Below are 20,071 nucleotides of genomic sequence, written 5' to 3'. Positions count from 1 at the left end.
CTGATTGCCATGTTCCAACCACACATGGAAACAATTTAACACCAAGCTAGTGATTTTTTGTGGTGAGTAGATCACAAGAATCAAGCTGGAGGGAAGCAGGCTGCACCAGCTCCAGGGCTCAAAGATTTCAAATCATGTTTGTTTCTACTACACAATTTTTTGTAAAAAATATTGTTTGTCTGTCACTAAGCAGAAGACAAGTTATTTTAGCTTTGTTGTTGTTTGAAGGTTTTGTTGGGTTGCAGGTTTTTTGTGGGTTTGTTTGTTTGTTTCTTGTCCATTTTTTTTTGTTTTATGTGTGTGTGTGTGTGTATCAGTGTGCTGAGACAAACCCTTGAGGAAAACCTGCATGCAGCTAGGATTTTTATGGGAAAAAATGCTGAGAGATGTGTTTATATCTTGCCATTTCATCTGTGCTTCTCCATTGTTAAACCCCCTGGTTACTGAACCTGTTTAGCCATAATGTATAGTAATGGCAACCAGAAGAATCTTGGCAAGTATTAAAATGAGTCATGTGCAGAAATGGCAGAGCACAGCTATATTGTCCCTTTTTACCATTTCTGCAGTTATCACCACTAAGATATTTAGTGGTTTAGTGGTTTATTTAATCCCACAACCTGGCAGCAGCTTCCTGGCTTTTAGCTCTGTATTTAATAACGATGAGCTGAGGAATTTTGCTGTGTAAATCATGCATTTCCATTGGTGCTATGGAAATGTCACCCTGAAATGCTCTGTTCCAGCATATGTGACTCTGGTATGGTGGTGTCCTACTCCTGACCAGCTGGGCCACTGCTTGAATTGCATATAGAAAAATGGTATTTTTTAAGGGAAAAGAAGGTAGAAACAAGAGAGGTGAGATGAGAGGTTGAGTGATGGAGTTGGAACTGCAGGCACCACAATGACAAAGCATAAAAAGGGCGATTTAAAAAAAACCCTGCAACTAATCAAAGCTAAAGAATCACAGAATGATAGAATGGTTTGGGTTGGAAGAGACCTTAAAGATCATCCAGTTCCCCATGGACAGGGACACCTTCCACTAGACCAGGTTGCTCCAAGCCCCACCTAACCTTACTTTGAACATTCCCAGGGATGGGGCAGCCACAACTCCTCTGGGCATTCTGTGCCAGGCTTCACCACACTCACAGGGAAGAATTTATTCCCAATATCTAATCTAAACCTGCCCTTTTTCAATTGGAAGCCTTGTCCTCTCACTCCACACCCTTGTGGAAAGTCCCTCTCCAGCTCACTTCCAGTCTCCTTCAGGCACTGGAGGGCTGCAATGAGGTCTCTCCAGCACCTTCTCCTCTCCAGTGCTCTGGTGAGTGGCCAACCATGGCTCTCAGCCAGACACCACCACATCTATATTCTAGACAAAAAACCTGAATTCTGGAATGTGAAATCCATGTAGTCTGACTCTCTGGGGAAGCTAAGTACTTCTGTTTCCAGACTTTGTCATCTTTTGCACAACACACAGCTCAGTGGAAGCTGCAGCTGAAAGCCAGACCATTGCAAAGGGCTGTCACAGGAAACCATTTGTCACAATGCACATTGTCTTGCAGGGTTCTTAATGGCTGAGTTTTTAAATGAAGACATTGAAAAATTGCTTACCCCTGAGGTATTTTGCTGAGGACATAATATGCTGTATATGAATGCTGATACACCTGCAAAACAAAATTAAGAAAAAGACAACAAAAAAAAAAAGAGATTAGTAACTGTCACCTGAGTTAATAGGGCTCATTTTTTGCAAAAATAGCCTAGCATTTGTGGCTGAGCAGCTCTTCTAAACACTTCACAATCTGTAGCAGAAAAGAACAATGCATTAACCCACTTAAAGCTGTTGCGTGTTCTTTTCATCTTGCACTTTCTCACAGTGTTTGGCAGATCTCACACACCCAGATGCTCGGTGTCGTTACCATGGCTACCAGGTCTTTGATTAAACTGGGGGCACACGGGCTCTGCAAGGGCTAAATATAGAACAGTCATTAATGAGGACACCTTGGTCAGCTGGAGATGTTCTCCATCATTATAACGAGACACAACAGGGATACAAGGCGTGTTTTTTTGCTTTATTTCCACATAAATAAAGCAGGGAGCGGTGCTGGGGGATATCAGAGCAGGTTGTCAGGCAGGAAATAAAACTGCATAGACTCAAGGCATGAGGCTGACCTCGTGTTTCTGTGACCTGCTAAGCTGCATCTTCATATCAATCTGTGCTCTTTGGGCCTCGGGGAGGAGCTGGCCAGCTTGCACAGCAGCTCATCTCCGAGGGGAGAGTTTATTACTTATTTTCTAAGTAGTAAATAATAACACCAGAGTCAATGCCAGTGATTTAAGAGGTGGTGATTTTCCACTGGTGACAGCACAGTCCCTTACAGTGATCAGAAGTCAGGGCACCAGTGTGAAAGGTCTAAATATGAATCATTTCATACAAATTTATGCAGGAAGCCATGTTTTGCAATTCTTTCCTGCTACTGTATGCTACTAAATAAATAAGTCTCCTAGCAAATATTTCATTTGGCTTCTACTTAAATCTTTAAGCCATTTGCTGCCCAGAAACTCTCATAAAGCATCCTGTCCCAGAGGACAAAGGAGAAATTTCTTGAATACTTGCTTCACCAAGCAAGTTTGATCACAGTTATTTTTCCTAGGTTCCTCTGTTTTTGCACAAGTATTTTTTTTATGCCAAGAAACCATGAGATGTCCTGGATGATGCTGCCAGCCCCAGCAGGGGCCATGCCAAGCACATCATTAGCATCACAAGTGAGCACGACTCACTCCCTGCCACTCTGGAGGGCAAACCTGCCTGGTGGTGTCTAAACAGCCCTGCACCTTCTGGGGTCTCTGTGAGGAGAGAGATAAACATGAGGCACATCAATAAACACAAGGCACATCAGCCTGTAAACACCAAGTAAATCTTCTCTGCTACAACCTGAAACCAAACGCTAAATCCTGACACTACTGCATGGGCTCACTGAAAAACAGGCACAGAGGTGAAAGCACTGGATTTTTCTACCTATGAAATGCAGAGACTGATGCTGGATTGATGTGGTTCCTTTCTTGCCTGTGCAATTCACTCCCTTCATTACAAGGACACTGTGGCTAGCACAGGCTTTTCCGATGAGAATTTTCTTGTGTTTTATAAATAAAGATAAAGTTTGGATGTTATTGGAACAGTGTCCCAGAACTTGGACGGTGCAGGCCTGGCCAATCAGGCCTGGGGGAAGGCTTCTGACCGACCAGTCTGGGTGACTTTTGAAAACTCTATATATATGATGAAATCAAAACAATAAAGGTCATTCCTTCTTGCCACTGAGAATTGGTGCTTTCATTACTCTGCTAGCTGCTCAACAGTGACAGGACACCACAAGGTCATGTCCCCAAATCCTATCTCCTTTTAGGCATTCAGATCCATAAGGACTCTTCATGCAAGGTGATTCTCTGTGTGTTGGTATCAGGTAAGGTCTAGGAATACAAGTGAATTCAGCACAAGCCAGGATTTATTTTAGTACAAGTGTCCTTTTTAGTTCCACCTGTGTCAGATGATGTCAAAGGAATTACCATTTTCTCACCCTCATCCAATCATACCAGAGAGCTCTTCAATCTTCTGATGCTGATGCCTGAGATCTGGCTGATGCATGAGGCCTTGGAGTTTATTCCAGCTTTGATGAAGTCCTAAAATTGCTAAAATTCCTTAAAGCAAAAGCACTGGAAGACTAAATCTGCCTACAAATCTGAAAAACCTGGTAATACATTGTAATTAAATACTGAGCCACTTTGGTCTTCCAATATCCCAGCAGTAGGATGGAGAAAATGATATGGATATAGAAATTGTGATCTGAGGCTGGGACTGTTGTTCAAGGTTGTGTTGTCAGATATCAGAGACATAAGCCCCCTAAAATGAGTATGAACAGATGCCTTCAGGGGAAAATAGAAAAATGTAGAAGGCTGGAGGGAAAAGAAACAGCCAGGGAAGTTCTGAACAGGTCACCTGCTGATGTCCTTGCTTGTGGTACAGAGTCCTACAGCCATAGTGGAGAGTTCAGAGCTGTCTTAGAGCCATTAACGGAGACTGAGGAGAAACATTTGCTTTGCTGAAAGAGCTTAGGACTGAGGAAAAGTTGCAGGACACTCATACAACTCCTTTATTCTCTGAATGTCATTTGTCATCACTGTGGCAGGACAGACACCCCCCCTCCCCCTTCTCTCTCTCCCTGATTGCTAGCCGAGATCGATGGCTCAGATTAAGTCAATGGCTTAATCCTGACTATCAATGCTGGCGTCTGGAACTCAGAGCGAGACACTGAGAGAATGTGAGTAATTTTCAAGTGACCGCAAAATACACACTCTTTTCCCTATAAAACACCACGAAAAACTCAGTAAAATCAGAAGCTTTTCTACATGGATATTGGAGCGTGGAGAAAAGCGTCTCCCTTGAGCTTGGACGCAGGCTCTGCGGTTACTTCCCCGAGGGATTGAGAGCAGATCTGATGCATCCCCAGCTCCAAAACTGGGTTTGGTAAGAAGCATTCAGTTTCCTGAATTGTATTCTTCTTTGCTAGCTACAATAATATTAAGAGTTTATTTTTCATTTTTAGCGCTGTATTGTTTTAATCTCCCTATTTTGGGCACATTTATATATATGTTTGTTTTAGCTATGAATAACTTTTCATGTTTTGTGTAGTAAAATTTGTCTAGTTCTTTGTTCCGTTCTCACCTGTGTCTAATAAACCATAATCTATTTTACATTAGACATAAATTGGCTGTCTTTATAAGAACTTATGAGTGAGACTGGGTTTTGGGGTGCTGGTCACTCTGAATAGGTTTGGTCACTAGTTGTCATAGGCCTAGGCAACTGGTAAAATCTATATACCCTCTGTTTCCACTCGTGACAATCACCTTGGGTCTTTGGCCAGACTCTTAAATACCTCACATCAGCTGTGCTGTACCATACAGTCTTCAAAGGTTTGCTGCTGGCAGAATTCATCCACAGGAGCAAAGCTTTCTCAGATAAATCCTTAAAATGGGTATGTTTGCTCATGTAGAAAAGAACTACTTGTATGAGCAAAGATTTCAGGATCAGACTTCACTACTATTATTTTTATTATTATTATTATTATTATTATTATTATTATTTATTATTATTATTATTGCAGTTGTTAAGGACACAAGCACATGCAGCTCAAAAGTCCTTCTCAACCCAACTATTTCAAACCTATTTGGAAAACACACTGCCAGCAACACTTGTAAGCAAGAATCCAAGAGGAAAATCACTTTATGTCTTTCTAAGAAATTAAATGTCTGCTTTCCTCTTAGCTATGCAAGCCAAAAGAAGTTAACTGAACTTTTTGAGAGGATGACTACATTTGCTGAATATCTCTGCTAAGATTTCTGCTGGGGTTAAGATGAATTTGGCTATTCACTTAGCAGCAGGAAAACCCCACAGCAGGGAAAAGCACAGGGAAGAGATGAGCATTCTTCTGAAATCCAAACTAAGCCTCAGAGAACGGAGAGCGCTTAAAAGTTAGTATCCATCTCATTAAACCTCTCTGTTTCTGAGGCTTGGCCAACAAAAATAGCTGTATAAACTCTGTGTGTTCCCCTTTTCTATCAAAGAGTGTGGTAAAGCTGATTTGATGCTCTTGGCCCTGATATTTAGCTGGATCCCAGAAGCATTACATCTCTCAGCAGAGAGGCATATTTGGGGGTAGCAGAGTTTTTGGCAGTTGTTTTACTCCACGGATTCTGTGTGCCAAGCCATCCCACCAACATGAGTTAGAACAGGTTTGAGAGGGCTCTGAAGGGCTCTGGGTATTGCCACAATCAGGTCACAGAAGCTCCCACACCAGCTGTCACCAACAAGTACTGGAAAAGTTGTCATGCTAAAACCACTGGGCCAGAAATGCTCTCCCACTGGGCTTCTCATCCCAGGTCACAGCACAGATCTTGTTTACTTTCAATCTAAATTATGCTCTGCAACAGGTGCATGTTTATACTGAAATCATACAGGGGCTGGGAGATGGATCTATCTGTTTCCACTGAAGTCTTGGAAAGGCAATTAGTTCTTTAAAATTCAGAAGAATGCAGGACTAATTATATATGACAACAGCTTGTTGTGAAGCCACTGACCTTGTTTTATGCAACCAGCAGAAGAAACCTGGGCCTAACCAGATGACAGCAGAAATGGAACACTGCAGCACACAGAGCAGCAGAGAAGGGCATCTGCCTCTCCCATGCCACCAAATTCTGAAGGAACAGGGAAACTGTGCTTCCAACAAGGTTGAGAAACAAACTGGAAGAAGCAATTTCTGTGCTCTGTCACTACAAAGTGTGGTGTGAATGATAATGTCTCCTTGAAAGCACTTAAGTGCTGTAAGGATACAGGTCCTAGTCCAGCAGGGCTTACTGAAATACAAACAATTAGTTATTTAAGAATAGAATGGATCTGGACTCATTTATTCATTGTGACTATTCATATACAATAAATTAAAATCCATAATTTTTGTTCTTGCCCCAAAATAACTGCAGAAATATGTGACATAAATCCAAGTAGTTTGTGAAATGGGTTTTCAGCATCTTATGGCTGATATGAAAGATAACACTACCTGCTGAGGATTTATCACAAGCACCAGAAAAAAACAAAGAGTTTAGTTTACACTTCCATCTTCTCTGTCGGTTTCTGTCTCACTTTGTGGGCTGATGCCAGGCCAAACCAGCAGCAATCAGCATTTATGGAAGGTTCTCTTTAATTTTGGCATGGCAAGGTGCTGAATCAATACAAAGGAAAGGCATCTCATTTCAAGAAGGTTTACAAACAAAGAAAGGGGGGAAAGGCCTTAGAAGAAAGCTTCCCAAATCAGCCCAATCCACTCAATCTTCCAGCAGGTTGTTCTGTCAAAACAGCAGATTTAGGGTTTTACCACTTGGCATATAAAACAGCTCACGGATCTGGGATTAAACCCAGGTGGATTGGCTGCCATGATCTCATGCCTAGTACTTACTTGATAAATACAGGAACTAAGCATGCTTTGCATTCATTTTCTAAATGGCTCCATTGAGCCACCTGGCCCTTCATACAGTAGTGTTATTTACATTAAAGAATTACCCAGAAAACTCACAAAAAATCCCATAAAATTTAGAGCTCACAAGGGATCAGTACAGGGCAGAGTAGAAGTGCAAGCTGTTTGCAGCTTGCAAGGCAAAATACAAAATTTCCAGTGTTTAGTGTCTTTCTTTTTTTTTTTTTTCAGGAAACACACATTTAATCAAAAAAGTCATCCCAGCACTCCCAAATAAAAATGAACACACTAAACAATCATCAGAAAGAAAAGTGTACAGCAGTTTGCTAAAGCCTGAAAATAGCAAGAATATATTTTAATGTAATTAATCATAAAGCACTCAGGATTTATCTGGGTAAAATGACTCATTTTTTATTCTGCAACAATAAAGTACATCAACAAATAATAGATCTCCTCAGGATTCGTAACAGACCCCAGTTGTCTTGATAATCTATCTGCTTTTACACCACGCAGTAAAACAGCAAAAATATATCACAAGTGGCTGGAGAAACAGGAGCTGCCAGATCCATTAAAAGGGTTTCCCACAAAGAGTCTCTAAAACGACATTTGCTGGAAATAGATTATACAGCCCATTTTCCTACTTATGCTATGAGCAGACAAATCCCCAAACGTACATATGAATGTCAAACCAATTGAATAATCCCAAGCATTTGACATAATTACATATTCCACCTTTCAAAATGGTCTGGGTGCCCTTAAACAGTAACTAAAGCTGTGATGCAAAATATGCAGGTAAAAGATGATCTGCCATTTGGCCTTTAGCATCTGTGATATTTAACCAGGCTCTGAAGCTGACAGATTAACAGGGAAAAGAGAATAAAGTAGAATGCAGGAAGGCTGCTGCTATGCATTGGTAAATAGCTCATGTATTTGGTACCCTGTTTTCTCACAATGGCATGAAAGGGAGGGGAAAATGAGTTCAGGGGGAAAATCACAAGCAAACATTAGCCAGAGGTTGTGTTTCCTTCTCCTGCATGGACATACCATGTTTGTAAAGGATACAAGTCACTACCACACTGTCACATGGATTCTTCTTGTTGGGCAGTCACCAACAAGAAAATATGATGTTCACTTTGAAAGATAACTATATTTTTCATACAAATCTTCCAGGAGAGAAAAGGATAATTATTTGACTGAAAATACCTCCCTGCCATAATCTGTCATGGTATTCTGTGGAAGATTAAAGCAGGTTGCTCTACCTGTTTGCAGAATAGTCTGTATTTCTTATGAAAGTCAACATTAAAAACTAAATGGTCACTTAATGTGTCAACATCACTTGCCTTGATCAAAATTCTTGATGATATGATTTGTTTTGTTCAACCCTTCTGTTCTGTTGAGAAGAAATCCTTCTTTTGCCATTACATGTTGAACTGGCCCTCCAAAGGCATGAAAAATCCATTCCTGTGCCTGACCACCAACTTCTGTGTAATGTTTTGTTCAATTTCTGAACTTTCATTCTCCCCTGTATTTGTGATTCAGAGCACAACCTCTGGCTGAGGCATGGTTGGGTAATGGTCTTTTCATTATTCCCCTCAGTGGAGACAGAATGGTCAGCAGTGCTCTCCTCAGCCCCACTATTTTTGCAAAGGATTACAACCATTTTATTACTAATAGGCACTCCATAGTAACCAGCTTGGAATTAGATTCTCTCAGAAACATCATGCTATCTATTCCTTTTGTGTCACTGTAATAAAATAAGAAAAACTACCGAAATCCATACTGGTATTTTGTCTCCTGCACTCAGTGAAGCTTGATTGCTTGCAAGAACTAAACAAATCAATAAAGCCACATAATTTGAGGTCTCTTCAACATTCTCACCTTTCACATTCATTGTGATCCTGACCTATTTTGCTTTCTTCAGAGACAGCGTATTCTCTTTTGTCCCTGCATTGAATTATCCCTTTTTACTTTATCACTTCTCCAGTAATGCACCTCCAGTCCAGTCTCCTGCTGTGTGTCAGCCTGCTCCTTCAGCCCTCTGAGGAACACTGCCCATTTCTCTCCGTGCCTCTAATAAATTAGAAACCCATAATGAAATGCTATCAACGAGCATTTCCTGAGCTCTGGTTCAGCTGGCAGCCCATAACCCACAGCTGTCATCAAACACCTGATTTGGGATGCTCTCCATTGCTGTGCTGTATCCAGCTGATCAGCCACACGTGGGATGTCTCACAGCCACACAAAGGACACTCTGGCACTGCTGGGACACTCCAGGACAGGCTGGGGAGCTCAGGGGAGGGCAGAGAGGGGCAAATAGGTTTGGGCAAGAAAGGGGATGAGAAGAAGGGGTCTCTGAATCAATCAATGTACAGAGAAGTTGGCAACTGCTTGTCCATGCTGTAATTGTTTCTGTATTCTGGAGGGACTAACTTAACTTTAGGGTAAAAGAAGGAAGATATGTACCTGAGGAATGCATGTATTAGAGCTGTTGTGGGAAGTAAACCTTTTTCTTGGAAAGAGGAAGGAAGGATACCGACTCAGCAGCAAAATTTTGCCTTGGGTGAGGTGACACAGCCAAGACTAAGCTGTCAGTGCCTCAGAGAGACCCTGACAGGGGTCTGTGTCTCATCTCAGTCACACCAGGGGGAATCAGGAGCTGCTCCACTCATACCCAATGCCATAGGAAATCAGCAACTGGGTGTCTCCAGAACCAGGAATAAACTTTAGCAATTGATTTGGAAGAAGGAAGTGACGCAAGAGGCAGTGGATCACCAGGAAGAGTGTTTGCATGTCTCTGTTTTTCAAATCTTTTAACTGTTTAATCTCTCAAGACTGAAAATTAAATCATTGTCCTTGGTGTTTAATGGACAAGCAGAACAGCTCTCCAGTCATGCAGTGCTGTGAATGCCCTGCCACTCACACCAGGGAGAAATCTGCCATCAAGGTGACATTGGGAAGGGACAGCACACTCCTGCCATGGGGACTTGCATTTTGGAAGCATTTGCAAGGCAAGCTGAAGCCGATTGCAGTGGGGTCAGGTGCCGCAGGCAGCACACACAGTTAATATGTAAATCTCTCCCACAAACATACAGAGGCTGTGCCAGGATTAGAGGCTGATTTTCCAAGCACCAAACCAAAGGTCTCTGAAACAGCAAAGCCAGGGAGTTATTCCTTAGCAAATAGTGTCGTCTTGAGTTTGCGAAACAACCGTAAATAAAGCGTGATGGCAACATCCACCACAGTAATGGATGGACTGCTGGGTTGGAAGGTAATGCTGCTAATTCACCTTCCACAAACTGATTATCTATCTCAGTCGTTTCATGATAATAATTCTTTATTAAAAGATTAGTTTTCAAATTACACTTTTGAGAGCCTCATACTGCTGGCAGCGCCAAAAGGGAATTTCAAGGCCAGCTTGAGGATTTATGACTTTGTGACGGCGGCAGAGAGGAGTGGAGTGGATGCTCTTTTTGTTACAAATGCAGCTCCAGAAGCAACTTAGGCCACAGGTATTAACATACAGCTCGTGTGCCAACTCTCACCCCTCGGAGAGCGTTAATCCAATCTGCCAACTGCTGCTGCACTCTAATACAGCTCTGCCCTGCCAAGCAATTACAAAAGCCTCCTTTTGCTCCCGAGCCACCTGTCCCTCACAGCGCTTCACTGGCACCACAAAGCCCTTGCAGTCGCTGCCTTAAAGGACGACTGCTCCATTTTCAACTGGGGAATAAAATGGTGGCTGCAAAACACTCAGGGTGATTTTTGCACCAGCCTTTGTGCACTTGTTGATGCTCAGTTATTGGGAAGTAGCTGCAAGGAAGTTATAAAGAAGTAAGAATGAGGGTTATCAATAATGAGCTCATTGTTGTTGATATTTTTAAACTTTTATCAATATTCACATCACATATATAAACTCCCAGGTTTCCATCCCTCCCTCTATTCAGAAACTTGGAAATGAGAATAACATTTTCTAGTACATAGTTGTGATTTTAACATAGAAAAAGATATATCTAATGAAAGGAAATAAAAGATGAGCAAATGACATTGTTATGTATTAAGAGTACAAAAGTAACCTGAGGCCAAATAAATGTTTTAGAAGGAGACAGCAATTATCTCAGACCCAGGAAACACAGAACAGCTTCAGATCCACACAAACACACAAAAACCCACACAACCATGATTCTCTAGGAATATCTGGTATGATAATAATAGCTATATTGGGCCAGACCCAAAGTCCATCCTGTTTATTACCTTGGCTAAGTAACCCAAAGCAAATTCAGAAAGACTATAGTTAGCTGATTTTACAGTCATCCTTTCCCAAAATATGTTCCCAGGGTCTTTCACTTTGCAGCTTGGAGTGCCTCTCTTTGCAGCTGTCCACCTTGAGGGACGTCCCTGCTGCTGACCTCTCCTGTCGTTCTTTACAAACATTTACCCTTTTTGCACCTCCAGCCTCATGCAGCTCCTCCCTGTTCCCAGACAATGGTGCCAAAAGCTTGTGTGGGGTATGATTCCTCTCAGCAGCCTTCGGGGGCTATTTTAGCCTTAGATTTACACCCTGAATTATGTTGTTTACAGAGGCAGCCTGGGGTAGCTGGTGGAGATGGGAGTTTACAGGGTTCACATCTACAGTCACTCTACTGACTCTCACCTTCATTGCCTTTGGAGTTACAAGTCTGAGGGTGAAGGACAGCGTGAAAAATCGATGTTTAATACTGCTTTTAATGAAACATTAGACAGTGCCTTCTTTCAATGGAACATTTCTTGAGCTGTGCAGACACTGACTGTGGGAAGATTCTAAATGCCTGTTTTTTGTGAAGTTTACAATGCAAATGGTACAGCTTTGTAACAATTATGTGGGAACCAAGCTATGAAAATGTGCTGAATGCTTAGTATATCTAATTAATTTATTCAATTTTTAAAAATTCACTTTAGAGGCAGAAATTAACAACTACAGAACTACAGCATATGTTCTTTCTATTAAAATTTACTCTTGGTATGTAAAAATTGATTATTCTACTGTAGCAGCTGAGAATGTGAATTGTACAAAGAAGTTAGCACTGGCATTGAATTATTTTAAGATGGTTCTAGGCTCAGGACACTTTTAGAAGACTCAAAGAAAGGCATCTGAAACAAGAATGATGAGACCATGAGGAAGCATTAGAGAGCAACAGTTTAAAAGCAGTGAAGTGGATGTGAAAGAAATGAAAATATTCAGATGCATGCCATGGGCCTTGGTCAAAAATCCTCTCCCTGTTCAGTAAAAGATTCATTTTCCAGTTCCATATGAAATGAGAAGACCCAGAGCTGCATCTCAATGTACACACATATCTAATTCACTGGAGGAGACAATTCTATTTTCTAACCTAAAGAAAACAAAGTGAAATCCCACAGAAGGCTGGAGCGTACTCTATGTGTTATCTTTGTGATGCTGTGGACAATTTCCATGGGGTAAATGGTCTGTGGTGATGATGAGCATCTCTTTGGAAAGTAGGGGGAGAGCAAAGAGGACAGGAAAGAGCTCAGAACTTCCCCTGCTCCTTGCCTGCTGTAGAATCCTTCACAGCACTGCCATCAACAGCATCACTCTTCATCTCCTGCACAAAAAATGAGGACTCATGCATTTAAAGACATGACTAAATCCCTATGATTCCTCTCCCTTTTCAAGAAATAACTTCTTTTGAGCAGAGAATAGAAGAAAAAAAGAATAGAAGGTTCCATTTTCAAATCTGGGTCATTAGCTGCCCAAGGAGGGATGTTAATTATTGGTTTTAACACAGAGCTGGTAAAAGAAGAGTTCTGCAGGCAGTAAAAGAGATAAAAGGCACTTGTTCAGGGTAAACACAGAGAGCTACACACTCCTTGGATTTAGGCATGTAACTCAGCTAAAGAGGAGAACATTTGCGTCAGAAGATTTGCATTTCTGAGTACAGGAACTTCATTGGGGTGCCCTGCACAGCAAGAGCTGTTTTTCCAGAAGAGGGCACTAAATAGAAATACATATATGTATATATACTATTTCAGTGATCAAAACTTAAATAAAAAAGACTGGAAATCAGAATAATTAGATTATAGGCCGCTTCAGATGTTTCTGCATAGACACCAGAATTAAATTCTTTCTGGTTTTGCTTTCTGAAGCCTTTTAAATCACTATTGTTTTCCCATTTTGCACCCTATTCCTACTTTATGTCTTTTCTTAACATTTTAAAATAACCATCTATGCTTACTACAGTCCAGCACTAACCAGGATGTTTATTGTCCCTAAAAACTTAGGAAGCAAATTTATGCTAAAAACCAGGAACTCGCCTCTAATGTAATTCTGAAGCCTCTCTATGTTGCAAGGAATCTAATTATTTGTTAAATTTTAATTTTTTCAATAATTTTCATTTTCTATTTATTTAATTCCTCGTAAAGCAAAATTCCCCATGTTTCACTAAGATAGATCCTCATATGAGTGCAAGATAGAAAACTGCAATTATTTTACTGCTTTCCATCTGATTCTGACTATCTAGGAAACCTTATACAATTTTCTTATGAAGGCTTCCTTTAAGAACAAATTGCAGTTTATTTTAAAGACTTTTTGTGAATCTTATTAGGACATTGATCTCTACCAGTTTGTTCAAGTTAGCTCATCTGTATGCTCAGAAGAGGAAACAGAACGAGAAAAATAACCTTATGTGAGCTAAGAAAAATTGGTTATTTATGTATCACAGTGTTTTGCCTTGAGGCTTTTTTATTTTCCCTTCCCTGCTTGATAAAAATCTCATTTACCAAAGAAAATATTTACAGAGGAAGACTGCTGATAGCTGATACTGATACATAATACACCTATGTACTTTTGCATGACAGGCTAATTATTTCTGAGTTTTGATGCTCCTCTAGTCTTCCCTGGAACTGTGGATTTGCTTTTCAGTTTACTGATGTGTATCTGTGCCTGTGAATAAATGTTGGATGCAGTTTATTGGCCTTTGCTACATAAGCAAGGCTGTCCAACTTAGTCTGAAATAACAATTTTGCACTCAATCATGTTTGTGCAATTTCTGTTGAAGTCTCCCAGCTCAAATCAGGAGGCTCCAGGTTTGGTTCTAACTTTATTTATCTGCGTTATTAGAAGAACAGCAAGAGTTTAATCCATTGTTTTTAACAGGAAAGCAGTTAAAGCTCAGCAGCTTAAGCCAGCAGACTCAGTTTTTAATGCTCTGCATTTCATGCAGAGTGTTTTGTTGTAATGATCAGACTAAACTGTCCCTGGAATGGAGAGAATGGAGACTTGGTAAGAAATTGGGGTTTGGTGCAGTTTTACCAAAATCACTGCTGTACTGGGAGCAGGCAGCAGCAGAACTGGAATGTGGGATGGAGCAGTGCAGGGAGGGAGGCTGTGCAGAGCTTTGCTTCCAGCTCAGGCAAACACGCCCTGCTGTGCTGCAGGAATGCACCCAAACCATCATTGCAGAAGAACAACCTTCCCCTGAGAACATCCCCCAACAACAGGGAGCAACACAGCCACAAAATCTGGCATCCAGTGTGGTTTTATTGTTGATCCATGAAGGAGCTGCAGGCCCTAAGTCACCACAGTGGCTGCCAATGATAAATCACAGAATGGTTTGGGCTGGGAGATCACCCAGTTCCAACCTCCCTGCTAGGGGCAAGGACACCTTCTGCTAGAGCAGGTTCCTTCAATGCTGGGACAATGCCACTCTTGCTGAGGATGAGGTGAGCACACCCATTCTGTGCATTCAAGGGGTGCAAACATATTTCCTATGGATAATAGGCACAAGCAGCCCCCACCCAGCCATTCCTTCTTGCTGACATTCAGTTCCTATCATTTCCCTTTCATTAAGAATGGAAAATACAGAAAAAGTATGCAGACTTGGGCTGTGTCTTTTCATTCCACTTTTTTTTTTTCTGTTTCTACTGAGTTACAATGACAGAGCCTTAATTTTAAATAACAACCCATTGCCCCTTGGCCCAAGGATCCTAACTATCAAAATGTCCCTACAGTCCATTTGTTTGAATTCCTGACTCCACTCTAACTTCTTGTTTAAGCTAATTTTTTTTCCTCATTAAACCAAGCCGTGCCAAAGCAGAATTGCTGTTAGAAGCAAAGAAGCATTCAGGCTACGTAAAGAAACACATTTTCTGCTGGAACTTTTTTGGGATTTCAAATGAACCATGAAGGTACTCCAACCCAAATAAAATAAAGAATTGGTTTGACCTCTTTTCTTCCCCTGTGGTTGTCCAAAATTGGCCCTAAAATTTAGCAATATGAAATTAGTTTCTTTAGTTTTTCCTTCAAAAGAAAACTCTACAATTAAACTTGTCAGTAATAATTGCTCCATTGTGCCCAAAAATTTCTTTTCCAAACAAACGATGTGAGAGAAATTGGACAGTGATGACTGCTGAGCAGTAAGAACAAATATTCTCACCACTTGCTAACATATTTACTCAATTAAAGTGGGTACCCATCCTCCTATAGCAAGAACTTTTACATTTCTAAGCATGTGCAGCAGAGAAAAACTGGCACCAAAAGGGTTCTGCTGTTGGAGGCACAGCTGAGGACACCTGAGAAGGCAGTGTTTGCACAACTCTGTAATAGAGTTTTGAAAACCCATGAATCCCTCCAGAGCTGTGTGGCAACTTCCCTCTCTCTCTGTGCCACTGCAGATATCAAATATTAATTAGGCTGAAACAATTACAGATACCAACACATGACAGCACTTTGGTGTGACAGAGATATTGCTACTTCTGCCTGCACTGAGATTCCCTGGTAGGAAAACCTCTCAGTTGCTGAGGTGTCATGTATTAACAGTTTTGGTTTACTCAATAAAAGGTGCCCAGGAAGAGCTGATATCCTGGCTTAGATACACTACCCCAGGTGGGACAGAGAAGCAAATGGAAGTGTAGAAATCTTTTTGAATCAACCTCCTTGGAAACCTTTGAAATTTCTGTTTTGTCTGTCTTGTTGAAAACAGCAGACAAGAGAATTTATTCGTGGTGGATTTGAGATTGGAAAGGATAGGCTGCCTTTCAGAAAGACCAGATTCATAATTAAAAATTCCCACAACCATCACCTTTTAAAATAAATTACTGCCTTTAAGTGTTGTCAAAAAATAGCTGCTGTTTCAGCTTCAAGTCCAAAGTAAACTATCACCCACAAAATTAACCTCTTCCATGTGCTTAGCACATTCTTGTGAATACAACACTTCTGGACACACAGTCCTTAGATTTGGTTATGTAAATGTAGCTGGAGCACTGTGTTCTACTAAAAAGAATTTAAAAAGCACTTTATCAAACAAGGTTATTTACACTTCTGATTTTGCCTGTTAAAATATCACTCAAAACAGGATCTCTAAGAAGGAGGAGAAAAAAAGGTGCCTCCCACCTTCAGCCCTGGAGCCCCAGAACAACCTCACTGAAAGCCCACACAGGCACATACCTAAAAATGCTGCCATTTTCAGAAGCTGTGAGCATTTCCATGAAATATTAGATGAGTGGTATTAATAATACTTATTCGATGGGAAGTAACTGAAGATGTTGCTTTCAGGAAAATGCAGCAAATTATCAGATTTGATAAGTGGCTGGCCTGTGTGTTTCCACTAATTCATTAGTAACTTGAGTTCTGCTCATTAAAAAAGCACTGAATGACTGCAGACACACAGCTCATCCTACATTCTCAACCACAGTCATACAGTTAGTGAATCGAGAAAAAAGATACATGCATAGATGTAATAACAGAAAAACATTTTAACTAATATAAACCTCACAGAAAAACATTTTAACTACTATAAACCTCACAGTATTTATACTGATTTCTTTTCCTCTTTTTATTTAAGAAGTGTTTTATCCTAATCCATTATTTATCCTAATAACAGCAACTATTTCTCACAACTATATGGAGTTACAGTTCTTTAGGCTTGAAAATGTTGGAAAAAGTAATTTTAGCCACAGCCTTTAATATAAGTTAGCAGTGCCCTTATATTGTGCAGCTTTCCAATAGAGAAGTCCTTCTGATTTATGAACAATAAGGATTCAAACTGTATTCACATTAAAAAAAGGATGAGAAAAACTATAAGCATAAGCTTTTTCCCTCAAAATGTCCCCCTCAAAAACTAATAATTTACAGCAAACACGAAAAATTAAACAATTGCTAAACCAGGTAGTATTATTTTATGACACAAATATTCTATCACAAATTTATAGTGAAATCACCACACATTTTCAGTGTTCCTGAAAACAACATTGGGTGAGAATGAAAAAAGTAAATTTGAAATATATTTATTGCCATATAAAGAAAAGAGATTTATGTAAACCTATTTCTAGGCCCGGTAAATCCATTTCAATTAAGTAATAAATATCATGACTGCAGTCTGAGCAGTATTACTGATGATAGTTATGACAGTGTTCAATTTTCAGAGGTATATTTTTCATACTAATGTTTATCACCTAGCTCAAAAAGATGTTGTGAGGATTCATTAATATTTATACCCATTAGTGTTTTGGAAATAACAAGTGTTATTTTAATTTTTACACAACTAATGATGTTGGTTTTTTTACAAAATTAATGAGGTTGTAATTGTATCATAAGCACAAAACCTGTTCATTCCACATAACAACCAGACTTGGAAAAATAATAAAAATTAGTAACAACAATAATAATATGTTGTTTTCTTTAAATAATGCTTTTTTACTTCATTCACACTCTAATTACAAAGTCCAGGGTTTGGTCTGGGTCTTTCTGAGCTCTGTTTGGTCCCACCACTCCTGGCAGAGATACAGGGAGGGAGAATAGAAATACTGAGCTCCCCATGTCAACTAGTCTAAAAAATAATAAAGTAGTGTATTCTAATTACAACAATGATTAATTCTTGCCAGCCTTCAGCATTAAAAAAGAGCATTTCTTTTACTGCAAAATAGGTAACAACATCTGCTTGATCAGCTTCAGAAGCCTCTGAGTCCTGAGTTTGTTCAGAAGCCTTTGCAGTTTGCTCCATGCTAATCAGCCAGGATTTGTAGGTGTAATTGTCCTTAACTGGCAAAAGCACAGTAATGGGCTGGTAAAATTGGAGACAAAGAACAAAAAGTTTTAAGAAGAATCTTGTCAGCTCTAGTTCCTCTTTTGAATGATGACAATGCTTATTCTTAATAAGGGCAATTAAATATTCCCTATTTAATGTCTCAATATGTCACTCCAGAAAACCATTTTTCTTCTCACATATTTCCTCTGTTTCTTTTATTCCACTACACAAACCCCACTGGTAACTTCTGCTGAGGTGCTGTGGCCAATCCCCATTTGCCCACATGTTTTGGGGTTATCAATCCCTGTATCAGAGCCCCACACACTCATTTTGGTGAAGGATGATTCCCAATCAAAGTTCCTCTATGGAGGTATTTACTCCCCAGTGTTTTCCCAAAATTTCACCCTGCAGTTCCAGCCTCAGGCTGCACCTTGTTTTCGTGTAAAGAAACTAAAAACAAACAACAGAAAAACTGTGGGAGTATTTTAAGACAAAGAAGCCTGGCGCCTTTCCTGTGACCTTTCCAGAAAAAGAACAAATCTTCTGTGTTCAAGGTTAGAAAAGCTCCCTATTAGCACAAGGCTTACCCAGAATATTGCTGCCTGAAAGATTAAACTTCTGTAAATATAAGCACTGCAAAAAAGCATTTAGGATGAGGTCTGACAGCCAGACTAGCCACGATGTACCCACACCAGCCTCACAGCTGTCTGCCAAGCTTCCTGCAAGAAATTTATTTTAAGGAACGTGCTTTAATTTATTATCCTTTGAAATGATGGAGTGATACAACAGGAAAACACACATTAGCTGCCTCAGTATCTTTGCAAAAGAGGTGTCTGCCAGTTCAGTGCTGTGTTATTCTGGTGTGGGTGTCACTGCTGTCACCCAGACCAACACTGAGCAGAGATGCTTCTGTGCAAATAAATAGAAAAATATAGAAGGAGCGATTACTGGCAGGAAATGACTTTGTAGCACTTTTCTTAAAAATATTCTGCTTCATTGGAGTGACACATTGTGCTCTTCTATTTTGATGTTTATTCCTGCCTGGTATTAAACGTGGAGGCTGAATCCATTCATTTCAGAATTCAGGCAAATAATTAATTCATACTATGCACATTAAGGTATTACACATATGTAAAAGCAGCACAACTGTCCTGTGTAAAAAAATAATGACAATATCTGTACTCACAAACAATTAAAAAGCAGCACTCCACAGTATCAATTACCAAAAAAAGACAAAATTATTTCTGACGCCTAAAAAATAAGTACATAATAATTCCAAGAAGTTCCTTTTTTGGTATTGTAGAATTAAACTTTAAGGACATGTCCTCTGCCCATACATCTCCTGAAATTTCCTTTTGACTTTGCAGCAAGGACAACTGCCCAAGGCTTTCCTAATCAATTTCTTGTGTTGCAGAAAACAGCACAATTTGAATTTTGTCCAAGAATACAGTTTGAAATGCAGAAAATGTGAAGAGCTAACTAACATGCAATTATTTGTAGCCACAGTCTGCATACCAAGGGAGAAGAAGGCTGAAGAAGTAATTTAACAGTTATTGCCATTTTAATACACAAAACCACCCATTATGGCTTAAGGCTGCAATAAGTGAGACTGAACCTAACTACCCCTCTATTAGCATGGTTCTTCACACAAAACAAAACAAAACAAAACAAAACAAAACAAAAACCAAACACAACAAACTTTGTTTTCTCCATAAACATGGATTGTAAAGGAAAGAAAAGAGAGGGTTTTGTTTTGTTTTGTTTTGCTTCAGGAACTCTCGCAGTACATGAATATCTGAACAATTTGTGAAGTTCTCTTGCACTGAGTATATATGTCACATCCTGAAATGTTCATAAAGGTCATGTTTTCAGCTTTCCACCTTGGGTTTTCCTTTCTGGAAGGAGATGTGGTGTGAGGAAGGGAGTGCCTGGCTATGTGCTGCCCTCTCTTCTCCAGACAGGCATCTTAGGGACTACAAATTCAGTGTTTTGCCTGCACCTCAAACTCACAGGTCTGCAAGCACTGAAATGCAGAGAGGA

The 20,071-nt window shown here is 40.1% G+C and overlaps 1 protein-coding gene across 5 annotated transcripts in view; it reads right to left on the bottom strand.

Moving 5' to 3' along the window:
- DPP6 (dipeptidyl peptidase like 6) overlaps nt 1-20,071 on the bottom strand; it is a 526,589-nt gene that overhangs the window by 111,360 nt on the left and 395,158 nt on the right. For all 5 annotated transcript variants that reach the window (XM_085050257.1, XM_085050259.1, XM_085050255.1 and 2 more), the window contains exon 6: nt 1,609-1,661. In XM_085050257.1, the coding sequence (XP_084906383.1) occupies nt 1,609-1,661 (53 nt within the window). The remainder of the gene's footprint in view (nt 1-1,608; nt 1,662-20,071) is intronic.

The sequence above is a fragment of the Lichenostomus cassidix genome, chromosome 2, assembly GCF_008360975.1.
Source record: "Lichenostomus cassidix isolate B80296 chromosome 2, HeHo_3.0, whole genome shotgun sequence".
NCBI classification, from domain to species: domain Eukaryota; kingdom Metazoa; phylum Chordata; class Aves; order Passeriformes; family Meliphagidae; genus Lichenostomus; species Lichenostomus cassidix.
Note: the sequence above shows the minus strand (reverse complement) of the source record. Positions and strands in the feature narration are given on the sequence as shown.